This window comes from Equus caballus, chromosome 3 (genome assembly GCF_041296265.1).
Source record: "Equus caballus isolate H_3958 breed thoroughbred chromosome 3, TB-T2T, whole genome shotgun sequence".
In the NCBI taxonomy this organism is placed as follows: Eukaryota; Metazoa; Chordata; class Mammalia; order Perissodactyla; family Equidae; genus Equus; species Equus caballus.
The window spans coordinates 91,976,427-92,002,987 of NC_091686.1; the positions used below are offsets into that span (position 1 = coordinate 91,976,427).

A 26,561-nucleotide genomic window follows, 5' to 3' on the forward strand; every position below is an offset into this window, starting at 1 on the left:
AAGAAAACGTAGGCAGTACACTCTTTGACATCAGTATTAAAAGGATCTTTTCGGACACCATGCCTTCTCAGAGAAGGGAAACAATAGAAAGAATAAACAAATGGGACCTCATCAGATTAAAGAGCTTCTTCAAGGCAAATGAAAACAGGATTGAAACAAAAAAACAACCCACTAACTGGGAAAAAATATTTGCAAGTTATATATCTGACAAAGGCTTAATATCCTTAATATACAAAGAACTCTCGCAACTCAACCACAAAACATCAAACAACCCAATCAAAAAATGGGCAGGAGACATGAACAGACATTTCTCCAAAGAAGATATACTGATGGCCAATAGGCACATGAAAAGATGCTCATCATCGCTGATCATCAGGGAAATGCAAATCAAAACTATGCTAAGATATCACCTTACACCTGTTAGAATGACAAAAATATCTAAAACTAATAGCAACAAATGTTGGAGAGGTTGTGGAGAAAAAGGAACCCTCATACACTGCTGCTGGGAATGCAAACTGGTGCAGCCACTATGGAAAACAGTATGGAGATTCCTCAAAAAACTAAAAATAGAACTACCATACGATCCAGCCATCCCACTACTGGGTATTTATCCAAAGAGCCCGAAGTCAGCAATCCCAAAAGTCCTGTGCACCCCAATGTTTATTGCAGCACTGTTTACAATAGCCAAGACGTGGAAGCAACCCAAGTGCCCATCAACAGACGAATGGATAAAGAAGATGTGGTACATATATACAATGGAATACTACTCAGCTGCAAAACAGAACAAAATCATTCCATTTGCAATAACATGGATGGACCCTGAGAGAATTATGTTAAGTGAAATAAGCCAGCGAGAGAAAGATAATCTGTGTATGACTCCACTCATATGAGGAATTTAAAACTATGGACCAAGAACAGTTTAGTGGATACCAGGGGAAAGGTGGGGTGGTGGGTGGGTACAAAGGGTGAAGTGGTGCACCTACAACATGACTGACAAACATTAATGTACAACTGAAATTTCACAAGATTGTAACCTATCAATAACTCAATAAAAAAAAAAAAAAAACCAAGTCTAATCTAATTTAGGATCTATTTCTAAAGTCCACAGTCCCAAGAGTTTCAAATGAGAAAGGTGAGGTAGAAGGAAACTAAAGAGACGACATAATGTCACACAAAAGTGGTTGTGCCGGGCCAAGAGGCTGCCCCTCTAACCTCGCCCCGTTCCCCCTGGAGTCTTGCGGCCACCCTTCCATGCTGCCCTGCCTCACAGTCTAAGTTAATGCTCCTGCCCACCGCTGCTGTGCCCTTTAACAGTTCCAGCTCGCCCTGCAGGAGCTGTGACATTTTAGTGGTGGGTGAGGCTACTCCTCTGTAAAGAGTGTATCTGTTGGGAATGCAGTTTTTAGAAGAAAGACACTATTTAACAAGAAGAACACTATTCCTTTGACCACCCCACAGAATGGGGCAAATGAATTAGAAACAGCAAATCAGGTCGCGGCCGGTCTCAGGCCCTGGAAGGCTCTGAAGCACAGCCCCGTTTTAAGCTGGTCGCCGTATTTTGTCATGACCAATTAATTCCACCGTTTCAATAGGAATAAACTGGCTGGCACACAGTCAAGAAATGCTTTTCTTGGAATGTGGAGAAGGAAGTAAAACGAGGAGCAGGTTTATTGGAGAAGAGATCCTTTTAAAATGACTCTTGGGGTAACATTCTGAATGGAAAACTTTTGGTGTCATAAGTTGTAAGCGAGTATGAAGAGTGTTTTAGTAAATGAGCCAAAATTTTGTGCAGAACAGCTAACAACTTGGCTTATGGTCTAAGAGACACACACAGGTAGTTATCTACCCAGAAAATCATGTAATAGCCCCTGCCGTAATTAATTCAAGAGCCTAAAGTCCTAGACAGGGTAAATAAAGGCTATGATCTATTCGAACCACTAGGGTTTACTAAACTAGAAATTACTCCAAACTAGGCAGTGTTTCCGAGGAAGAGAGACACAGAGGAAGAGGGTCCCAGGCTTTTCCATGAGTTTGGATCTGCGTCTTGAGGATGCCCGGGATCAGGCTGGTTTCTGAGAAGAAAGTCCACAAGGCCACCTTTTGTTTGGGGGTTTCCTTGTTACACTGTATAAACTTCTGAAATAATGTGATTTCTTTCAGATCATCTAATTTTGCTTCTCTTAAAACAAGATACTTTTGGGGATATGTAATCAATGTGCAATCTTTCAATCTATCTTCTCTTTGCCTTTAGGGAGTTTAGCAGTACAACTACTGTTAGGTGGAAAAGGCCTGGAAAAATATACACATATATATATTTTTTTTGGTGAGGAAGATTGGCCCTGAGCTAACATCCATTGCCAATCATCCTCTTTTTGCTGAGGAAGATTAGCCCTGAGCTAACATCAGTGCCAATCTTCCTCTATTTTGTATAGGGGATGACACCACAGCATGGCTTGATGAATGGTGCATAGGTCTGCACCTGGGATCCAAACCTGTGAACCCTGGGCCACCAAAGCAGAGTGCACAAACTTAACCACTGTGCCACTGGGCCAGCCCCAAGAATGAGTATATTTTTAAGGGAGGTTTTACTGCTCTAAAAAACAAGCAAAAACCCCTTTTCTTCTGTTTTAGGAGTCCTGTACTTAACACAATAGGTCTCCATGCAGGATGGGTAAAGCTTTTTCCTCCAAAGGGTTAAAAGCTTAGAATACGAGCGATTAAATAGTTGGTTTAGGAGGTTTAGGCCTTATACCATCTGGTCTCTTCATTTATTCCTTTAACTTCTGCAGGAATAAAATCTATTCAGCCAAAGGCAGGATTTCCCACAAATTCTAACAACAAGATGTTCAGAGGGCAGAACTGGTGAGAGGTAGAGAACAGATGTGTGCCTGATAGCAGAGCCCTCAGGATTTGTTCTTATAATGAATCCACTGGGACTGAGTTAGCCCTGTGCACCTCTGTTATGTGGCCAGTGTCGTGGGACAAGCATGGCACCCACACTGTTGTTTTTCCACAGTACAGTGAGAAAGAACCGTGCTCAACAGTATGTGCAAAGGGCCTGTGACCTGATAGACAGAGTAACCAAACTGAGGAATGGAAAGGTTATTTATGAAGGGAACTTATAGAAAATGTTCATCATTAAGTGTGGCAAAAGGGAAATAAGAACAGAATTACTAACTGTCCCAGAAAAGCAATTCCACTACTGTAATGTCTAATTAATTTGGGTAACTTCTAATTTAAATTTAAGAGCATAAGTTAATATTGACTCTACCAGTAAAGTTCGCACGCAGACCTCAACATTCCACCTCACGAGAATCTGTAAGAACTCTGCAGAGCCTGTAACATTTATACAAATAAAAAGTGAAGTTAAATTCCAGGCTGACAGACACAGCATTTGCCTGGATCTTTGCTCCTGGAGACCAGGAAACGTGTTACCATGGCGAGGAAGTTATTCTGGTCTATTCCAATTTGAATCTCTTTCATAGGGCTTGAGCACTGTGGGGAAGAATTATGTCCTCTCAGCTCCTCTGAGAAAACATTTTATTCTTCAAAAGACAAATCCCAGAGATAAGAACAAGAATATCTAGCCCACTGGGTGGGTTTCGCTAGCTGCGTCATCTAACAGCCCTGGAGCTGGGAGACAAGTCTTTCAAACCTCTCTAGGGATTCAGGGTAAAATCTTGACAGTTCTCTCCATCCTTTAAAATTCCAACCCAAACACTATAAATTAAAATGGCAGAAATCAGCCTCTGGTGAGGACAAATGAGGTTGAACAGAGTCCAGCTTGCAACTCAAAAACTGGGCTGCACCTGTGATAGTGAAAGTTTGGGTTTGATCAGCAAAACCAGCATGAGGCTTTCTGGTGTGAGACCTAAGAAAGCGTCATCTGGATCCTGATGACGTTTTATGCTCCAAGGTGGCAAATATAATGTTATTATTTTGAGTGTTCCTTTTTTTGCTGTTCTTAAATTACCCTACATTTTTCAGCTTGGCCATTCAATAGTGTTTCCAATTACTCTGAATTTAAGAGGGAGGGCTAAGCTAATTAAAAATCAGTTTGATTCTAAACGTTTTTGGTTTTTTTAACTAGTAAGAAAGATACCCTTTCCTACATATGGTCAAGGACAGAAAGTCAGGTTCTAAGAGCATCAGTTATTTTCAAATTGTATCAAAAAGTCTGATGAGTCCTGAACAAACAGAAAAAAAGCTATTTTAGAGGTTTATTTTTCTATAACACTAGACATCAATAATGTGAAGACAAGAAAAGTTTTTCTTATTTATAATTTATATTGTTCCTTTTATTACACCCACTGTGAGGGTTGAATTGTGTCCCTCTACCCCAAATTCATATGTTGAAGTGGTAACTCCCAGTAACTCAGAATGTGACCTTATTTGGAAATAGGATTGTTGCAGAGCTAATGAGTTAAGATGAGGTCATACTGGAGTGGAGCGGACCCCTAATCTGTATGACTGGTGTCCTTATAAAAAGGAGAGATTTTGATACAGACAAGCACCCAGGGACAGCACCAGGTGAAGTGAAGGCAGAGATCAGGGTGATTCAGCTACAAGCTAAGGAACCCCAAAGATTGCTAGCAACCACCGGAAGTTGGCAGAGAGGCATGGAAGGCTCAGAGCCAACAGAAGGAACCAACCCTGCACACACCTTGATTTTGGACTTCTAGACAGCAGGGCTGCAGGACAATTAATTTCTGTTTAAGCCACTCAGTTTGTGGTACTTTGTTGTGGCAGCCCTTGCAAGCTGACACACCCACATAAAAAGAAACGATTGCCACCAAGACCTACTTACGTTTTAAAACAGATTCTTTCACAATGGAATTATCCCAAAGAGGAAAAAAAGTTTGGTTCTTACCATCAGTTCTTGGGGAACAGAATTTGGCTTCTTTATGTTGATCTCGATGCTATTGCTGTCTTGTTTCAGCTCCACGGGGGACCCATGCACTTTGGCCACACCTTCAAACATCTGGGATTTGGTTAACGAGGGGGCCAGCTCCACTGTGGGACACTCTCTTTCCTTCTCCTCCTCATCGCCATGAACCATTTCTCCATTCATGTTGAATTTCCCATCTACCTATAAAAACCAGAAAGAACAAAACACATGCTATTCCCCAATGAAAGACTATAAGAAAATAACACATTCAGAATCACCTTAAAACATTAGCATTTAATAATCAGAGTCCAACAAAGAATAAGGTCTCTCATACACTTCGATTGGTTTTAGAAATTAGGGCTCCTATAAATGCCACCTTTCAGGGCCTCTTTGAAAGGTCGTTGGCCTTCTCATCTAAAGCCACTTCACTTAAGATTACATTTCATGTTCGTCTTACTTAGGGTGTGCTTCTATTTTAAAGTCTGGCCAATCAGGGAATCTTACGTATAAATACATGCCACATGTTTGGGTTCCAGTAATTTTTCATTTAAGTTCTGATTGCTATTCCACAATCTTCAGGATTTTTTTCTGGTTAACATATAAATTAGGTGGAACCCCCCTCGGATGGGGAATATTTCACAGGTTATCCTGTGGTGGTAGGCGGCAATGGGTACTTTTTTTGATGCTATCATGGAGGGCAGGAAACCTGATGCCATGCTATGTTATAGTAAATCCCTCTTTCTAGTTAACTTTACAATCCAAGTGTTTTCAACAAAAAAGTCCAATGCACATTAAAATATTTTTTGTTTTGCACCCATATCTAGGGAAACCAGTGAAGCAAGAAAGGAGAAGCAGAGAGAGTGGGCGGTCTGGCTTATTGAAAGGCATCTAGCACCTCTGTCTTGAAGTTCGAGGCAAAGTGGAGAATGCTTATGAGAGGAAGCCCAGCAGTTGGACGGCCTAAGACTGAGTCCTGGCTCTACCACTTAATAGCCACGTAATCTTCAACCTGTTTCCTCATCTGCAAAATTTATAACAATGGTCTCTCCCTGAGAGTGCTATTACAGCCACTTTATGGATTAATAGATGTACAGTTTAGAACAGTACCTGGTACATTTTAAGTACAAAAATATTAGCTGTTACTGTTTCTAGGCCTTCTAAAATCTTCCAAAAGGAATAATGGAAGGCCAGATATTAGTTATAGTTTATTTGCCTTAAGCCAGCGGCTTGCTCTGTTGTCTGTGATCCATAAGAAAGAAACAAATCACAACTGAGCACACAAATAAATATAACTGAAACAGGAGTTTCACAAAATAATATCTTGCTTTATTATCTGTGATGCACCAGTCTGTTTTTTGTTACTATAGTCTATTCTACTTCATTTTTTTTTTAAAAAAATGCTGATTCCAAACCACTAAATTGATTTTATAAGCTAGCAACGGTTGGCAACTCTCAGTTTGAAAAACACCTCCTTAAACTATTTCACTTGATCTTTTTTTACTCTTAATTCTGCTGCAATGGGAAACTGAGTCTATGCCCTGCCTCCATGCCCTACCCACCTCCCCACAAAAACACACACACACACACACACACACACACCCTTATCTTCTGTCCTAGCATTTATCTGGTAACAACTGTCCCATTTACATATTATCTTCGAGCACAAGTGGGTCCACCCACTCAGTGGTGCAGCTGTGAATAGGGCTGACAGCCATCAAGGCCTGTGATGAGTCAAGGGCTCATTGTGGTCAGGAGTGAGCCCCAGCTCTAAAAGGACGTCTACTGAGGTTCCTCAATCCACCCCTCCATGAATGCTCTTCCTGAGGCCTCTACACCATCTTGCCACAATGGCAAGGGACTCGTTTTCTCAGGGGCAAAGTCTTGCTATGAAGTTTTCTATCCTACTTCTACTGTTTAAATGATCCCATGGCACTATTTATATAAAGGAGGGGAAGTGGACATCTGGATTATCTGATCAGATGCCTTGGATACCAAGCTAAAGAAATGTATTTCCCTACCCCCGCTCTGGGCCACCTCAACATCAAACCTTCCTTGATGGACTGTCACAGACAGTTCATTGCAGTGGGCTCCAGGTGAAGGAAGGCTGCCGTGGTACTTAGGTGGGTTCTGAGCTTGCTTGGGCACATGCGTATCTGTGTGTGGGTGAGCCTGCATGATGAGTAGCTCATCTTCTCAGGGAAAATTCATGTATTTATTCAGTAAACACTTGCTGAGTGCTTACCATGTCCTGGGCACCCATGTCAGGCTCTCAGGAGGAAGCTGTGAACAACTAAGACACAGCCCCCGCCTTTCAAGGGCAAACATCTCAAATTGAACCCAGATGAGACAGCCAGGACATTTTCCTTTTGTTCTACCAAAGCCTAAGGCACAGATTTTTAAGCTATATTCAGAGTTATTTAAGCAAAAGTCAGAAAGTGTGGTTTGGTTCCCTCTGAAATTCAACAGGAAGATACATCACATTGCTCAGTTAGTTTAATTAAGCAAACTTTCTTTTCAGTCTCATGTCCCTGTCTCCCAGTGAGGAATTCCACCTCTGTCTTCCATTAGGAACCCATGTGGTGTGCAGGGACAACGAGAACTGATTTTTCTTTGTAAGTCAATAGAGCTTAAGACAAGGGATAAAGAGCTTCCTCACGACATGAGGGAAAATACTAGAATTTGAGAAAGTGAAAAGATGTTTGGTTGTTATAGGTTCTTTGGTTCTGGAACATTATTTTACACATTCATTGGTAAAAAAGAAAAAAATCTGGTTTTTTTCCACTTAAAAATATTTTAAAAATCTGTTTCATCTGAGGACCAAGTCCCTCTCATGTTTCCATGTGTTCCTTGCATTATTTTTTCATCAATTGTAGCATCTTTTTGGATATAATGTCCTTTTCTTCCTAAAAGAGAGACAGCTGTGTATACTTCTATTTAAACCAAAGACAATTAAAATTTTGTTTTGAGGAGTTGGCAATACCTCCAGATAGCTGTAGATACATAGGGTATTACTAAATTAGAGTTTGTTACCACTACTATAGAGAGACCATGCCATCATGTCAAACTAGAAAATAGACTTTGCTCATGGAGGTGACTCGACTATCAATCTCATTGGAGTCCATCAGAATTAACAACAGGAATTGAGGGGAACGTGACCCTTTAACCATTTGCAAACCAAGTGTCCTGAGACACACAAACTTCTCAATTGTAAATGTTAACACATTTTGCTTTCATTTGACAGAAATAATTGCATTTTCTTGAGTCAAGCTGCTTCTTTCCATTGACTACCTGGAGTTCAATTTTGGTTCTACTCTTAAGGAACTCGGCGTACCTTAAAGGTCTTCAGAACCTCTTGAGAGTTTTTGGGCTGGGAGTAAGGCTTGGGCGTCAGCATAGGCACTGCTTTGGGAGTTACAGTTTTGCTTGGAGACCCACTGCCTGCTGACATGCTGGTATCCAGAACGCTGGGACGAGTGATGGTGGTTTCCACAGTGGCAGTGAATTTAGGTGGAGGCAGTGACTGTTGCCGCAGGTATTTCATGGGGTTGGGGTCGTCCACGAAGGAGGATAAGTTTGGCTCTGTTGAATGGCTTCTTTCCAGAATTTTTGGCATCTCCAAGCGTTCAAGAACAGCCTCACTGATGGTGAACCTCTCGATGTACTGCTGAAGGATCCCCTCAGCCTCCTCCTGGGACCGTGCGTTCTTATACGCCTCATGCAACTCCCTCTCTCTCCGCTCTCTACAGGATGGGCATGGGGGGAAGCAAGAACAAAGCCAACAGTCACAAAAACTGCAAAGAAGACCTGCGTAGGAACCCAGATAGAGCTGAAGGGACAGCACGGGGAGTGTATAATATTGGTGTCAGAGCCTTTGAAATAGCCAACAACTGTTAGAAAAAGCACATCTAGATAATATCATACGTTAAACAACAACAGAAAGAACCCACTTTTCTTGAACAATTTCTCTGTAGGTTTTGATGCTTTTCCTTCGTTCCCTTGTCCCATCCTCGCCAGCCAGTAATTTCTCCATTTTTTTCCTTTCTTCCTCTTTCTTGATTAAGTCCTGAGAAGCACTTCTTCTACGGCTCTTCCAACGAGCCAGGTCCTGTAGGGGTGGGAAAGGGAGCTAGAACATGCTTATTCAGGTTTGCACGTAACTCTATGTCTACTCCTCAGAGTTTAGTTAGCACTGCCTAGAAGCCAGGCATAGGCGAGGGCATTCCCACACAATCTGATGCACGCCTGGCTGGAACAGGAATGCCTCACAAGGCGGGAAACCTTCAGATATATCTACATTACCCACAGAAGGGCAGCACATTTACTTAAACATGGCAATGTGAAATTTGCAATCATATTCCAGGTTACAAATTTTAAAGTATTGCCTCACAGGGTATTGTAAGAAACTTCATGTCTCGCTATTTATGACCTCTGCATTGTGAAGGAACCTGCTGACAACAGAATGGTAGGAATTAACCACAGACCTACACGATTTCCTCAGAGAAGGAAGCAAAGGCAGAAAAAAATTGGCTTTGGGGTCATACAGAACCGACGATTCCATATGGATGAATTCATTTGATCCTTAAAACAGCCTCCCCACAAATCCTACAGGCAGTTACAGCACAAAGACAAAGAGTTACAATTCAGGTCAGATGGGCAGGATGGCAGCTACGGCAAATAATCCTAGCTCCATCTCTACCACACTTTGGAATCTCAGGCACGTTTCTTAGCCTTTCTGTACCTCAGTTTCCTCATCTGTAAAATAAGGACGATAATAATGACTCTTACAAGCCTGTTGTGAGGATTGAATGGGATAGTGCATACAAGGTGCCAGGCACACATAGGTGCTCAATATGTTGTAGACATAGTTATTACCACATTTTCTCAACCTTGGAGAAGTTAACTTTTTTGCCTAATGGGAGAGTCAAGTTTGTGACAGCTATCTCAGAGCGCCTTGTGAGAATTTAATGCAATGATGCACTCTCCCCCTCGCCTCCCCATCTTCAAGCTCTTCTCCTGCCCTGGCTCTCTGCTTTCAGCACACGAACAATCTTAAGGCCCTCCTCAGGCCCTGAGCTTTCCTTCCCTAGTTCTAATCCTGGCTCTCTCACTCACTGGTTGTGTGGCTTCGGCTAAGTTACTTAGCTGTTCTGGGACTCATCGTTGGAACTGAGGATGATAACAGTTGCTAGTTCACTGAGTTACTAAGAGTATTAAATGAATTCCATGCAAAGCACTTAGAATAGTTTCTGGGATTGGTACACTTTCAATGTTGGCAATTATCATTGTCATCATCATTATCAATTTCAAACATATAATCTCAAAAGACAGTGCATCTTCAATTCTACAACCCATGCCAGCTGTCTCTCTCCCACTCCCCTCTCCTTTGTGGCCAGCCTTCTAGCAAGGGTACTTGCCAATTACATGTCTGCATCATTCACTCCTCACCCTTCATGTTGCTATTAAACCTCCTTTAATTTCCCACATTTACTGAGTCACTGTTTGAAATCCTCTAAGGGCTCCCTTCACCTGCATAGATTTCTCCTCCAAGTCTACCCACCCCACCTGATTTTCTGCTCCAAACGGCCTCTAACCCATTGTGCTGGGCAGCCTCCCCGCTGCCCGCAGCCTTGCCCAGCACTCACATCTTGCCATTTGTCGTCCTCTTCCCGCAGCTGGTTATTTATCAGCTGCAGCTGCTCCTGGCGGGCCCTGCTGTGCGGCTGCACCGCGGCCTCCTCCTCACACCGCATGTCAAACATACTCGTGCTCCTGAGTGTGGAAAGAGCAGAGACATAAATGGCCCGGGATCAGCACCTGTCTTGCCTCTGCGTCTTCTGGGGCGTTCTGCCGCGTGGGGGCGCTACTGCGTTTGGAAAACGGCCCTTCTCAGCAGCTTCAGACAGCAGCATGATTCCCAGTGGGCCCCATCCCTCAGGCGCGGCGGGCATGCTAGCACCCCCACCTCTTCTTTTCCCGCAAAAGCCAAAATGCGACCATCTTTGTCTTCAGTGGTACTGCATCAGGTCAATATAATTTTATAGGTAGGTGCCAGAATATGTTTAAAGAAGAGCTAGAAAAAGGTATTTGAAGCTCTGGGCTCCTTTCATTTGTAAATGTATTAGAAAATAGGAAAATGAAAAGGCATAACTTGGGGTGGATTTGTGGGGAGGGAGGGAGGTGCTCCGTGAAGTGAAATTTTATTACAGTAAATGCTCCTTTGTGGAAAGGACTGGCTTAAATGCTTTCTACATTAACTGAGGCAATTCCTCCATTTTCGAAAAAATATCATACAGCCTGAAGTTTAAGACACCCACCTTTTCACAGTGTATTTTCTGAATTTTGGATGTAGCCAACAGCTATGTATTAGGGATGCATATATTTGATGTGGTTATTTCTACTTCCCGTAAAACTGTCTGTGAATTGATAGCGCATTGATAGTATCTTGGAATCAACAAAAGGTATTTTATAGTAAGAGTAAGGAATTATATATATATATATATATATATATATATATATATATATATATATATATCAGTATATACTTTGTATCCTAATATTCTTACAATCATTTTACTTTATTTTTGTCAGGATACCTCTGAATTTACTCTTTTAAAAGAAAAAGGATAGGGAAAACAATTTTTAAACCCTTAGACTGTACATATAATTGATATATTCTATAGGAACTTATTAAATATTGGGCAAGACCATAGGGCCTTTTCTATGATGTTTACAGAGACCTTTGTTACAGTAAAAGCTGAAGTGGCAAGATGAAAACATAAATAAAAACCAAAGCAAAATCCTCCCTTTTTTTCTCTCAAAGAAATGATGAGCTCTGGGATCAAGTGGGTGCTATAGTCCAAAAATCAAGAAATGGAGGGCTCTTTAAAGTTCACTGCTAACCTCTAAGAGCAGAAGACTGTGATAGTCCATTTTTGAAGCCAGCTTAACACAAAGAAAAAGAAAAGCCATGCACTTAGACACCAACTAATTCCAGACATCCTCAGTGATGTCCAAAATAGTTATCCCCATGGCCAGACAATGAACAGCGGTAGCATCGTTGGGTGCCAGTGGGTTCCTTAGCAGGCAGCTCTCTGGAAGGGGAAGACAGGCCCAAAGCAATGGCTACCCACCTTCATTTCAATCCAATCAAAATGAATTTGCACGGATGTGTGGGCGCCTCTTCCCTCTCTCTAGATGTTGGACAATTTAAGTCTGAGCTAAGAGACTAAAACTGAAGACTGTAATTGAAATCTGCCTTCCTCAAGTACTCTAATAAGCTGACTATATGGAAGGACTTTTATCTGAGGCTTCTGTTAGCATGGATATGACACACCATTGTATGGAGCTGCCTCAACATACTCAGTGCATAGCGTTGATGGTAGCAGCCGTGCCTTCCAAAAAGATAAACTGTAGTGCTCAAAAGGGAGGAAGGACCACAATTTTTTCACTTATTTTATACTATTTAATAATGTGGTTTAAGAAAGATCTAGGAATTTGCAGAGTTAGGTAGAAAAGTCTAAACTTCACGGATCAAAATTCACTTAGGTAGGCTTTCCTGAAAGAGATGGAAATTCATCTCATTCCTCCTCTCAGAGTTTCAAAAAAAGAATCTTACCTTTAAATATATTCAATCAGTCAGTTCCTCTTTTAAGGCAATTTACAGTCTTTGTGAAGATCTTAGCAGACATAAAGCTCTCCGAGCTGCGGCTCTCTTGTAATCTACTAAGTAGTTGGCAGATTGTTGGAGAGAAAAAAGGTCCTTTCCTTTGACTTTGCCATCTATAATTTCTAAAAGGCAGGATTTTGGTTTAAGCCACCAATGGGTGGCCATATAGCTAGGACTTCTTCTGGGACCCCAGGAAGAAAATGGCAGCCTTCTCCAGGATTTGGGAATTGGTTATCTCACTCAATAGGCATGAAGAGGACAGGGGCAAGGTCTTCAGAACTGCCTCTTCCGTCCTGCGTTCCTATCTCTGTTTCCGCCAGGAAGTTCTAACTACCTCAGCCCAAAAGTGGCCAAAAGCTGGTTGGCAAAATAAAAAGAGAAACTCTTGTTTGCCCTCTCACATACCAGGAAGTACTATTTTTTCCTGGAGTTTTTTTTTTTTTTAAAGAAATACCAGCAAACTGGCCAAAATAGAAATAACGAAACTATGAGCAATATCTTTATGCCATTTCAAATAAAGGAACTAAGCAAGTTGAGAATTGATAATACTAGACAGAAAATGGGCTGAGTCACCAACTCAGAAAATGTTCCCTAATTCAGAGGTTGGACTCAGCCTCTAAAATGAAGAAATGTGTGTCTAGGAAGGGGGTGGGGGAGCCTGGAGAAGCGCAGATTCCAGAATATTATTGTGACTTGCACTAAATTTATGCTTCTCAAATAAGCCCATGGGTCAAGGGTCCGTGGCTGCAGAGTCCAGGAGTCTCTCTTCATGGTGAGTTGGCATTTTTGAGGGCCAAGGTTAAATTACCTCAAGAGGAGCCTGGAAGTTGTTCCCGGGTCAAGTCTAAGGTAAGGTAAGGAAGAATAAAATGGCCTATGGTTCTCTCAGTGTACAGGCTCTTTTGGTGGGGAAAGTGTTGGGAGAGGAGTGAGGAACTGAAAAAAAGGCTATGAAGGTGAAACTAAATCTATGGAAACATTCTTGGCTTGACAGCAGGCGGAAATTTCTGTTTGCCTCTGTGGTAGGTCTGCCCCTGACCTGCATTTTCCTTAAAGGGCACATCTCTTTTTGATTGGGTTGTATTTTAAGAATGTGTCAATTACAAATAAATAGAGCCTGGGCCAATAATTGCCCTTAAAGATTTTGAAAAAGGGAGATAAGTTGAGGAGTAAACTAAACATTTTATAAATTTCTATTTAAAAAATAAACTCGCAATAAAAACTTTTCATTTTGTTCCTGATGTGGTTTCACGTAAATTGTGTCTACTCCAAGAAGAAATCTGGCACTCTGCATACTCCTAGATAAGACCTCTGGAAAAGAAGCTCCTTTTACTCTTCTTAGTCCACGAGGCTGCTTTTGGTAAATCTGGAGAGAGACAAGGGAGTCTGTGCTCCCACCCCTTTAAAAAAATCATTAACTTTTCCTCTGGGTGAGCGTTCATATTCAGGGACAGGCAAAATTTGAAAGCTCTTTAATATAGCTCTTTTCTTTCACCTTTCAGGGGTTCCCAGAGATCTATCTTAGGCAAATTGCACATGGCTTTGCATTGATGAAGAATAAATCCGTTCTATCAAAATGTTTTTGCTAACCAAATCAACGTACTGTTTTGCCTATCAATCTTACATAATCCTCCTTTCAGTGAACGTTAAATATTGCCACTGCAGATTTTAAAAGTAATAACCAGGGCTCAATTTTATAGAATACTTAACTCCGTGCAGCCAATTTGGTTTTGAGACGTGAATGTTCTGTATGTCAGACCACAATGCAATCATAGATCACACATTGGAAGCTGACACCCTTGGAGCTAGAGTAAGGCTGCTTAGAGCTGGGAGTACAAACTGAGCTCACAGCTTGAATGCAAATGTGGAAAAGGTACAATTCAAAAACAGTCAATTTTTGGCTTAATCTCATTGTCATTGGTGTAAATGATATCTGTGTATTCTACACCATCGTTTAGACTCCTTGTAACGTGACTGGACACTATGGCTCAGAACAGGAAGGTGAGGAGAAGGAATGCTGGTGCTCACTCTTCTGAGGGCCCAGACTCCCATGAGGCCACAAAATGCCTCTTGCAGAGGAGAGACATCAGGCTTAGCAGGCTACTGATGCTGGAATTAAAACATCAACCACATTTTTAAAAAGACAAATTACTTGTGGGGGGAGGATGAAAGGGGTAAAGGGGCGCATGTGGATAGTGATGGATGGCAACTAGACTTTAGGTGGTGAACACTATACAGTCTATAGAGAAGTCAAAATATAATGACGTACACCTGAAATTTTATATAATGTTATAAACCAATGTGACTGCAATTAAAAAAAGTGTAAAAGAAGCCAAATTACTCAAATCTGAGAAAGCCAGCATTCTGCAAAGAAAACTTTTGCCTTGGATATCAGTTTCAGAATGCTCTGTGTATGGAAATTCCGCCCCCCCCCTTTTTTTTTTGGTGAGGAAGATTGGCCCTGAGCTAACATCTGTTCCCAATCTTCCTCTTTTTGCTTGAGGAAATTGGCCCTGAGCTAACATCTGTGCCAATCTTCCTCTATTTTGTATGTGGGATGCTGCCACAGCATGGCTTGATGAGCAGTGTATAGGTCCGCACCCAGGATCCAAACCTGCAAACCCCAGTCTGCTGAAGCAGAGCGTACGAACTTCACCACCACACCACAGGGCTGGCCCCAGGAAATCCACTTTTGAAATGGAGTTAATGTGGTCACAAATAGAAGAGTATGGATTCTTCTCAAATTTGGATGTGAGGCAGGGGATGGAAAATGAATCTCTGAGAGGAGTGGAAACCGAGTAGCAGGGAGTGGAAGCCCAAATCATGTTTCACATCTTGACCCCTTGCTATATATGCCATGGAACTAGAATGAAACCCCAACGTTTTGGTCTCAAGCATCACATAGTTTATATTACTCCAACCTGGGAGGAACTTGGGCTTCTGAATGTATAATTAGTGGTTTAGGATTTATTTTCTTAGTCTAGAAGAATGTGGCTATGAGAGTGGCTGCTTCGTCATTAAGTCCAAAAGCCCCAACATATCACATATTCAATGCAAAACGCAGAATACCCTTTTAATAATTCTATGGTTCGGGAGGGGTACCAACGCAACAAGAACAACTTTAACATGCCCCGTCTATGAAAAGCAAATGTTAAGTCTTAAGCAGCAGCTGCATATTAGAATCATGCTCAAGTTGCCTTCTCATTCATCTCTCCTGCACAGAACATATGTTCCGTGTTCCAACTTCAAGTGCTTTTCTGAGGCCGCACGAGCCAGTTAGCTATTTAGTTCCCAGTTGCATCAATTGCATTTCAATTAGTGGGTAAGTACTAGAAGCATGCAGTTTAGGCTAGCAGTTAATGTATTCCTACGAATACAAGACAACTTACTCTGCGTCATCAGACACAGGAGTTCTCAGACCGTATCTACAAGACCAAATACAAAATTAGAAAATTGGCAGGACAGAGAAGGTTAACGCTGTCACCAAGCTGGAAATAAAAACTAATGGTGAAATGTATGTGTGCCAAACCTTTTTTGCCAATCATACTGGAAGAGAAGTGTCATTAGACAATTAGCAATATTCATTAACTGCTGAAAATGAAAGAAAAGTCTTGACATTTCTAAAGAATGCAAAATTTGTATTAAAACCCAGAGGAGAAATAAAAACAATCCCCATGCTACCCACAAAGAAAGAAATCTGTTCAATATAAACACAAAAAGACTTAGGTGCAACCCACAATGTTTAGAGAAGGCAGGCGAAAAAAACCCCAAACCTGTATTATGGTCCTTCGCAAACAGTTAAACCGTTCATGCCTTGATGTTCAGCAGTAATGGGCTGTAATGGACACCAGCGTAGAAGCACACGCCTACTGACCCTTTCTCTGATGTGTTAATGCATTTGCACAAATGACATCAAAGAGCGTTTCTGCAGTTTTCTGAAAGCAAACCAGAACTCCAACCAGAACCCCAATCAGTGCCTTCCACATGCATTTGACAAAAACCACAATTCCTAGAAAACTGGCAACCTTAATCAAAACCAGACTTGGGTGATATTCCATAACTTGAAAAACCGAAGACTTTTACAGTCTTTTATATCCTTCTGATTATTTAGGTCTACAAAGCTGTACTCTTTGTGATATAGGCACTTTAAGGTTTAATGTGTTTGATAAAGCAAAGAAAAAGGCCAAATTAGAAAAAAAAATTAGAAGATCACAAGGATATACTTTAAGCACATTTTTAAAAAGCAGCTCCCACAAATGACTGTTTCCCCAGCAAAGGGGAATTTGAAGAGAAGATTTTTACCTATGTCCTGAAATGCTGTTCATTTCTGCACTCTGATGGTGGACAAAAAATTGAGTAGAGAAAAAATGTCCTGTTTTCAGTTTCCGATAAATTAAAGCATGGAGTTTTCAGCAAAAATTACCTGGTCTCATGTTCAGTTTCATAACAGTTTATAGGGAAAAGAATAATTTCTAAAGATCTCTCCCTACAATCTTAGGGAAAACACCCCCAAAATGCATGGATGTACATAAGCATACACCCTCCTCATTTATGCTTTTATCATTCTAGAACAGTCTGCATTCATTAATAATTATTCCCATTCACAGTGAAGGCAACTGCACCAGCGCAAAACCCAAAATCTCTGATGAAATGGCCAAAAGCAAGACAAGGGAAAAGTGTTTGTGGACATTTCTTTTCTGGCAGTAAGACTTGTTTCCTGTGTCTCTGGGTATAGTTTCAGGAGGTGCTAATGTTTAATGTAATACACTCAATTTTCCAAAGACACCACAACATTGAAGCAGATAACCAGTGGATTCCTCCACATCAAGAAAGTGTGCATAAGCAGTGTTAATTCTGAAGACTGGATCAATGTTTCCCAGTTAATCAATGGGCCTATTGGAATAAACTTAAATAGAGTGTTTTCTAAATTATCTATGGAGAAGTTACCCCTAATTGATGGTTAATCTAGACATAACTATTAACAGTCGGCACATATTTTTGTGTCTCTATTTAAACATTTTTCTTAATGTTTTATGGAATTATAACATATATACAGAAAAGGCACGTACCATCCCCATACACCTCGATGAACTTCACAAACCGAACACACTCACAGATTAGTGTTGAGGGTTTTGCACCATATAAATGGACCCATACAGCAGGTATACTCTTTTGAGCTGGGCTTCTTTAGCACAGTTTGTTTATGAGGTTCAGCTATCTTGTTGCATGTAGGATATATTTGAATTTAAATGGCTTCTACACAAAATACTTAAAAGTATTTCATGGACAACTCTGCCAACAAATGTAAATTTACACTAAAACGTAAGCTCCAAGAGGACAGGGTTTTTCTTTTTGGGTTCCCTGAATAGTGACCAGACTAGGTCCTCAATAAGTATTTACTGAATACTTACTGGATGCTCTGGAAATTGAAAAGAAAAGAATAGCACAGTCTCTGACGACAGCCTTCCTTTATCCCTTTACTATACACTTATGGATTTAAGGAATTTCCTCTCAGATTAATTTATTAGCTTTAAGAGGGCACCAATTTAAGCAGAACTGCCTTTGCTGTTATGGAGAAGATAATTAGAGCTTGGGCTTCAAATGGTTTTCCTATGGGAAATGGGAAAATGAAAAGTAATAAGCTAAAAACTCACTAATAAAAAGATTTTTTAATGCAAAGTAATTGAGTCAATGGGCTATGAGGTACAAAATTGGCCAGACAAATCATAGTTGGTATAAGCATACTACCCCAAAAAAAGCAATTAATAAAGTTGAATTGTGAGGGCAGGGATATTTAGAAAGATATAGGGAATATTCTATTCACCTACTGATCACATTTATATAACTTTCAGCACTAAACACAGCACTTCAGGATCAATAATTAGCTGGTTACATACTTCCACATTGTGCAACAGCATAAGCTTCCTTTGAAATGAGAGGGAAAAATGGGTTTACTGCTCATTTAAGATTATTGGATAGCACCTAGCACAGTGTTTTATACATAGTAATTACTCAGTAAATACTTGTTGAAAGGAAACACAAATTCCCAAGGCGTGTGCTTGCTCAGTCACGCAACTGTGTCACATAGGTAATCTGACTATATCTCTTTATGCTCAAACTAGCCATTCGTTCCCATTTGAATATAAAGAGAACTCTTTCTGAATCACAAATAGAGGACAGATAGAAGTGACAGGGAATTCATCAGACTTCCAGTTTCCTCTGGTTACTTGCGTAGGCAACACGCTGGAGTGGGACAGTGGCTTTCCACTCAGACAGAGCTGGGTTTGATCTGTAATTATGAACTGTGTGGACATGGGCTTCAGCTTCCTAACTGCAAAATACAGATGAAAGTTCTTACTCTCAAAGTTTGTGTGAGGAGTAAGTAAATGGAAAAGCACCTAGAATGTATCTTAGTAGGCAGCCTGTAGGACTCCCTTCCTTCTTTCCTTTCATTCTAACTTGCTTTACAGTAGCCCACTGATCCAGGACCACACACCACGTCAGGGCATCTGGAGAGTGAGTGACTGTGGTGGACCAGGCAGACGGGTTAGTCCTCTGTCACGAGCCAGCCCTCACCAGCCTTCACCAGCCGGGATCCAGGCGTGATCCACTCACTTAACTTCTCTCCACATCAGGCTCCCATTTGCGAAATGGAGCTAATATTGATTCAACCCACCCATGAATTCCCAGGAGAAGGTGAACTCAAGGGAGCAGACGCACCGTGAAAGGGCTACGAAGCACCCTATGGCTGAAACCAGTGTGATAAGAAGGCTTTATTATAGTATTATTATTATGATTCAGAAGAATGTAAAATAGAGATTAAATCTAGGTAGTAAAGATGGCTAGGATATTAATTTTAATATTTGGGGATTACTTAAGATTTCTCCCTGCTCCCCACTCTACCCTCTGTCTCACCACCATGAAGGTCCTTTGTGAAGTGGAAGTCCATCACTTCCTGCTTTATAGTGCAGCTTATAATTATGCAAAATAGTCCTCAATCATTTGCCCTACATTGATTAAGTGGACCACAGTTTTAGCAAAAATATATCAGTCTTACTAAATAGTAACAGAACTTTCAGCATATGGAACCTTAAACCAGACCATGAAACCCAGGATTATTATTTCCCTATTCTTCATTTTAAATCAAGTCAAAGCACAGAACAGAAATCCTACTTCTAGAAAGCACTGAGCATTTGCTAATGTTGAAATTGAATGAAAGCACAAATTTTATAAGTGGATATACATCTTCTTTGGACCTGAAGACTCTCCTTGAATCAAAGTGCAAATCAAGTAGGTCAGAAAGAAGTTCAACCCCTTTACCCGAAGGCTCCCTGTCTGAGCTTAGAAGAAATATGAGTTTCCCATTTAGGCTGCCCACAAGATGAGAGTCAGAAAGAATGTTTAACAGAAAATTCACAACAGAACTATTCTTTTCGCATCTGCTTACATGCAAAAAAGAAAAAAAAAATTCTAGGCAGACTGGACCAATTTTTATCACTCTGCAAGCAAGAGCAGGTAAGTGGCATTGATGTACCATTGTGCATTAACTTATTCAAAGCACGTATCAAGGCTCAGACTGGAGAAACAAAGTCACAAGAGCACAGGATAATCTTCTGACCTCTTATCTTTCATTGGTGGAACTTTGGCAGATTCTTCCACATCTTGTCGCTTTGCAAATGGAACCGGAAGGAACTGGTTTGGGTTGGATCCAGTGTGTCTAAAAGACATGCCAGTTCTCCTGGCCATCATGTCATCTTTTTGTGAATCATACAACTTTCTTTGGCCTCTTAGTCCACTGCCACTCCAGGCAGGAGCTGTCACCTTCTCTGAGCTCTCTTCTTTCTCCGAAGCCTCCCATTCAGAGGCCAGAGGACACGAACTAGAGCAACATTCAGTCCAGCCAGTCAAAGCCCACTTATTGCTAAAGATATTTTCAGCAGCGTCACTCACTGGCATTAACTCAAGACAGAAGAAGCCAATGCCCATGGAGGCAGCAGCACACACAGCAACTGGGTATTAATACCGTGGACCTCCATCATGCAGCTGGTACTTACAGGGGAATGGATTTCTCTTTCTGATTTTCATGATTCCTGAGAACGAAATTTGGCCAGCACCCAACCACACGCAAAGGCTAAAATCTCTACCCAGGGGGAGCACTGAAAGCGGAACTCTGACTCCAGGATGGGTACATTCCTTTAAATGACTTAACTCCATGCCACATCAGCCACCAAGTGCATACTGTGGCTCTAAGCTGTTTTTTTGGGAACACAACAGCCACACACAGCAGAGGCAGCACACCCTGGAATGCAGGCAAGGTGCTCACAGTGGCTGGCTGCTCTCCTCAGATCTCTCAGCCTTTGGCAGCATCTCAGAATCTCTTTGAGCAACTCCTTCATTCTCTTCTTTGCTGTCCTGTGGCAGCTGTTTGCATGTAACTAAAGCCAGAGAGGACAGCTTTACTACTAGGAAAGAATTCACACCAGAGGCTTTACCCCACTTGTCATCCTTCACCTCTTGGGGAGGGAGGAAATGTCCTCCTCACCTTCCTCTGGTGGGCCCTCGCCCAAACTGCAGACATGTTCCTCCTGGGACTCCAGCACAGGAGCCAGCCGTGAGACCCTTTTGCAATAGTCATCTATGCCAGAAGTCACTATTCTGTTGATAATCAAGCAGCATTGGTGGCAAGAGAGAAGAGGAATAGAGTTATAAAAGGAGACAATGAAAGTCATTGAGACAGAAAGATTAAGAAAAAGAGTTTGGTGGCTCACCTGAGAACTGGGTAGTAAGATACTGGTAAGGATGACATACTCAGACTGAGATCATGGAATCTGAACTCAGGCAGGGGCCTGAGAAAACTCAAAGGAGGCTGGCATCACTCTGTCACCATGGGGCTGAGTGATGGCTCCCTCAGTAGTCAAGGACTCAAGGATGCATTTCTTACTAATTTCTTACTCCCACCCCCTCCATCCCATTCCCCATCAGCCTCCGAAACCCAACCTGTGTATTTCTGGTGTACTAGGATTATTAATATCCACAGTCTGCTCTCCTCTATGGTGTCAATCACAGTATGGAACCAAAGGAGCTTCTCTGTATGTCAGGGACCATCCACGCTTCCTTTGGATGTCAAGGACAGAATATGAAGGAGAATGTCTTGAACATTTTCTCTGCCATGGAGAGCTTTACTTTGCTCCCACCATACAGGTGGAATGGACGTTCCCAGGAGAATCTAGAGTCTTATATATGTCCTAGACCTGCTTGATGGAAGAAAGACCAGCCCAGAGCACTGAATTTCCAAAAGTGGCCTTGGGAATTCAAAGGTGGAAGGCCTCCAGTGAGGATAAGAACTGGTGACAGGCCTACAAAATCTTTTCCCAGGTGATCCCTCACAAATTTGGATGGTGATTCATCCAAGGAAACTCTTGAGTCATAGGAACCCTTAAGAGAAGAGTGTTTTTCCACTCAAGATTTATTGTATAATTTTAGAAAGTAGGGGAGGGGAGGAGACCTTTATTTTTTTGTATCTACTTAGATGTCCAAAATTTGAACTTAGGATACTAATGATTTTTTCCTCTCTCTGTGGGATAGGAAAGAGGGAGGTTATAGATAAGCCTGATTTTTATCAATATATCTTTAGAAAAAACACTAGGAATATCATTTAAACATCCCATCTCGTTCATTCTGGACTTCCAACTAATAAAATAGTGCTTAACACAGCTGAGGGAAAAAGGGTCATTTGCCAGGATTATTGGCATTCCCAGCCAGTGATTTTGGTGACAACAGAATCAAAATGGACGCCTGCCATTTAACTTCACACATGTGCCTCCCCCCAGGGTGACCTGCTAACATTACTTCTCTGCTAACCAGCAAAAGAGCCTGTTTAAACTATGTCATCTGTGGAGGTTTCTTTATCGTCCTTCAGCAAACTCTGAAAGCAGCAGTGACTCCCATGCAGCTCTCCTTGCACATGTATGGTGAAAAATACCTGAGGTCATTTTGTGGATTAAGTGTTCGGTCTTCCTCTAAGCTAGACGTGGCCGCTGCGGCGGAGGACACAGAGTAAGGTTGAATCTTGCTGCCATGACTGATGACTTCTGCATCCTCCCTAGGCCCGGCCTTGCCAATGCTGAGACGCTTCCATTTCTGCTGATCTATCTCTGTTACTGGTCCAAAGTGCACAAACTTCTGCCTGGGGCTGGCAGCTGTCTTATAGGCCCTTGCTTTGCGGCTGGCAAAGTCATCACGGATGGCAGTCTCTGCTTTAATTTCTGGTGAAGGTTCAGGGGCACAGATGTGCTCAAAACCTCCATCCCTAATCAGAACCAGAAATAAGTTCCAAAGGTTTCTAAGGCAAGTACACATCAATAAGAAGTGCTTTTCCATTAATCAATCAAATGAAGAAATGATCATTGCCTTGCCTAGATAAACAGTGCTTTAGTCTTCTATAGCTTTTCAAACATCACTTCTAATACCATAAATGATGGCATAAGAAAATCTTAGGTACAACAAAATAATTCAAATTATTTAAAAAATCAAGTTTAAATTCCTTACAGTAAACAAGCCTATGAAAATAACCATTCATAATAAGCAGGTTGAATTAAAAAGGATGCTTTCCATCCAAGTGGCTTAAAGTTTTAGTATTAATGTTTCAAATTATGAAAACTATGCTCTGTGTTTTGAGATGCATTTTTTCTGGCCATGAAAATAAAAAAATGATAGAAGGATAAGCATTTGATTCCTTCAAAGTTAAATAATACCACTGCCAAGGGAAAATATGACACACCTCGTCTTTCCTGACACTTTCAGTCTCTCCCACGTCTCCAAGTCGGCTTCTGTTATTTTGGAGACTGTGACAAAGCTCGGGGCCTCACGGTGAGGGGCAAGGCTGCCCTGAATTCTCCGCTGCGCCAGGTCATCCTTGTAAAGATCTGGCACCTTCCTGAGTCCCTCTTCCGCAGGTTCACTCTCCTGAGCCCGCATAATACAGGTCACCATCGACTTCACCTCTTCTGTTTGGCCCTGACTTCTGTCAATTTGATCCAGGCCCCAAATCATCGAAAAATCAGGTTCAAGGAAGGAGAGCAGACAAATAGAATGTCAAGCATGGAAATTGAGAGGCTGAGCACAGAACAATATGATGGAAGCACCTTTGCCTTTCTCAAAAATATGGAATCAATTGGAGCCTCAATTACTTTCGTCTATTCTGCCCTTTTGACACTGTAATGAGATGGAGTTTTTCCACCAGATGATAGTCTCTAGTTTAGTTTAGGAAGAGAAGCCAGGGCTCGCTGAAAGACTGTTAAGAATGGTAATGAGATTTCGGTTTGACAATAATGATGCCCAATTCCCACACTATTCAGGTTACTATAATGAATTCAAGTTTTCTGATTGAATCCCTGAGCCCTCTTGGAATGTCTTTTACTGCACCAGTAAAATGTTAGTAACGAGCTTGGCATGATCCAAATTCTAGGATTAGTTTGGAGATAGCTGGAACGTTGTTCACATATTAAACATTTCAACCACAAACCCCTGCATGATCAGAAAGTACATTTAAGTCAACTGTGACAAGAAAGTTTCAATGTTCAAACTCAGTCTCTGCTTCCTGATAGCATGAGTTAGGTTTGGCTAATATAAACCTGAAGAATAAACACAACGTATCCTCTTTACCGGGGTCCACAGAGTCAACACCCATTTGTTTCTTGTGTTAATAACTGTTGGCTTTTACTGATGCTAAAACTGATATTTTCAATTGCTCTCCTAAGATGTGAATGTTAGATGGCTAATGTTGACAATACTGTAATTTAAACCAAAGCTGTGGCATTTATATGCATAAACATTCTATCACATTAAAAGTCAATTTCTAACTAAATATGCTTCTTGAGATAGAAAATCTCAAAATATACACAAATAGGGCTATTTATTTTTTTCAAAATATATCATCCAAGCCAGAAAACCAAGAAGTATTCTTTTGTTACATGGATGACTTGGTGTATTTGCAGAGCCTATGCAAATAGGAAGGCTACAGAATCTTCTATTGGCTTTTAGTTTGGGGAAGAGGAACAAGGAAGAGCATTGCAAAGAGCCATGAGGGATCCTTCTTTTTTCCATCAGTTCTTTGCCTAAAGAGGTCATGGGCTGTCCCAGACCCAGAGCTGTGTTCCTAAACACAGAGTCAGGTGATTACAGACAAATAAGCTGGAAATATCAGGAATTAAAATTGCATGGAGGAGAAAGGAAAAAAAGAGATACAAAAGCTACTCCTTTTCCTAACTCAAGTTGCTGGTCCCCATCAATATGCCTTGATGCTGGTCAGTTATCCAGAAGTCTTTGTTTCACTTGCAACAACTGATCCCACAGGCCCTCCAAGAATGAGCCTCCTGAAGCTATAATGTGTCCTATAAAAAAGTTGTGCCAGGTCTTCTGTGCTCTGATCCCTGTTCTACATCCGGGGATCTTTCATGTGTTTTGTATCTGGTACTTCATAAAAAAGAAAAAATAAAACCAAAACTACACACTAACTATTCCACTGAGTTCAATGAAAACTACCCAAAAAACTATTTTAATTGTGTAAAACATAGCTGAGATATTTATATTCTCAGTTCAACAGGCTTACAAGCCTCTCAGGCAATAGGCAAAAAGATGACAATTAAATAATCAAGATGTGAACTCTAACTGATTCTGATACATGGAAAAAATACAAGAATGAGGAACCCTGCACAATGAAATTTAGTAAGCTGACAGCTTAAATGAAATCATATCCCTCTTAGGATAAAAATCATTGGCTAATCCCATTTCACTACAATTTTCCTTTCCCAAATTAACAGGATGGGAGAGAAGTTGGGAGAAGGAAACTCATTTAAAAACAATTTCCATGATAGAACAAATAGAAGTATATTATATTTTATATGTTTGAGAAGTTTTTTTCATGAGAAATATCTATCATTAAATGTCTAGGTGATCTTGCTGGTGTGAGAGAAGAAAGAGCAAGCCTCATTTTTTTCCTCTCCAATATCTAAAAGGAGCTAAGAAGAGAGAAGAGTTTATATTTATAGCTAAGGAATAACTATGATTTCTGCCTCCTATTAATGGACTGGGGAGGCCTTGAGAGGTGACTGTTCCCTGAAAGGCAATGGTACACATCTGTTTGTGCCAATAATGCCAATCTATGACAGCAGCACCCATCTGTGGTGATGTGCCCAGAGACAGCACATCTGCACACAGGAGCTCAATATTTATTTGGCAAATTCAGCCCTATTTTGAATATGGCCATTCTACTCTCTGCCATCTGCACTTAGGGTAGATTGGATAGCTGGAGTTCTACTTCAAAATAAACCACCATTAGCAATTTATGTAATTGGGGCAGGAAAGAGAGGAACAAGGGGCTATGATACAAATCACCTTTGCTTAATTATGTTTTCTCTCGCTCTCTTTCATACATACACACACACATACACACCGTGCAGACCTTTTATATTCTAGACTTTTCTTTTCTGAGGTTCCCTTTGAGAGTTGTCTGCTGCCATCTGATTTCTTCACCTCTTTTTTTGGGTAGGGCCCATAGAGGAGTTGATTCAGTGGCACCATTGGCTTGGTCTGGTTCATCCTTGCTCTTCTTGCAGCAAAGTCATCTTTCTCAAGATCAGGCAGTCGACGTGCAGCTTCATCTTCTGACTCCGAATCTTTGCCGTGTTGGTGGGTCAGGAAAGGGTTTTCTTTGCGAAGGATAATATCGCGAACGGCTTCTTTCTCATCACTTAATTGCTTTTGACTGACAGAGCAAAATTAAATGGAACTCTACATGTGATCAGACCAAAGAAATTTCAAATCCCCATCTCCAGACAGACAACTGCGTTGTTAGTGAAATGTCTTCTCAATATCATTAGTTCAGATGACATCTGTTTACTATTTTAGTCCAGAGTTGCACCATAGTTAGGGCAGGTTTCAAAACCTTGAATTTAGCCAGCTACTAGCAATACTAAAAACTCATTTAATTTACAGGGCTCCATCAGT

The 26,561-nt window shown here is 41.2% G+C and overlaps 1 protein-coding gene across 27 annotated transcripts in view; it reads right to left on the reverse strand.

The window, feature by feature from the left end:
- Window positions 1-26,561, reverse strand: part of LIMCH1 (LIM and calponin homology domains 1) — a 314,999-nt gene that overhangs the window by 47,007 nt on the left and 241,431 nt on the right. For 13 of the 27 annotated variants that reach the window (XM_003364722.5, XM_023638166.2, XM_005608802.4 and 10 more), the window contains 5 exons: window positions 15,944-15,979; window positions 10,531-10,657; window positions 8,836-8,993; window positions 8,220-8,628; window positions 4,871-5,089 (listed from right to left, as the gene is read on the reverse strand). In XM_003364722.5, the coding sequence (XP_003364770.2) occupies window positions 4,871-5,089; window positions 8,220-8,628; window positions 8,836-8,993; window positions 10,531-10,657; window positions 15,944-15,979 (949 nt within the window). Of the gene's footprint in view, window positions 1-4,870; window positions 5,090-8,219; window positions 8,629-8,835; window positions 8,994-10,530; window positions 10,658-15,943; window positions 15,980-20,172; window positions 20,434-20,877; window positions 20,990-21,096; window positions 21,210-22,536; window positions 22,864-23,334; window positions 23,578-26,016; window positions 26,320-26,561 lie in introns of all 27 variants that reach the window. The other 14 variants (XM_023638170.2, XM_023638167.2, XM_023638168.2 and 11 more) reach the window with 5 other exon arrangements.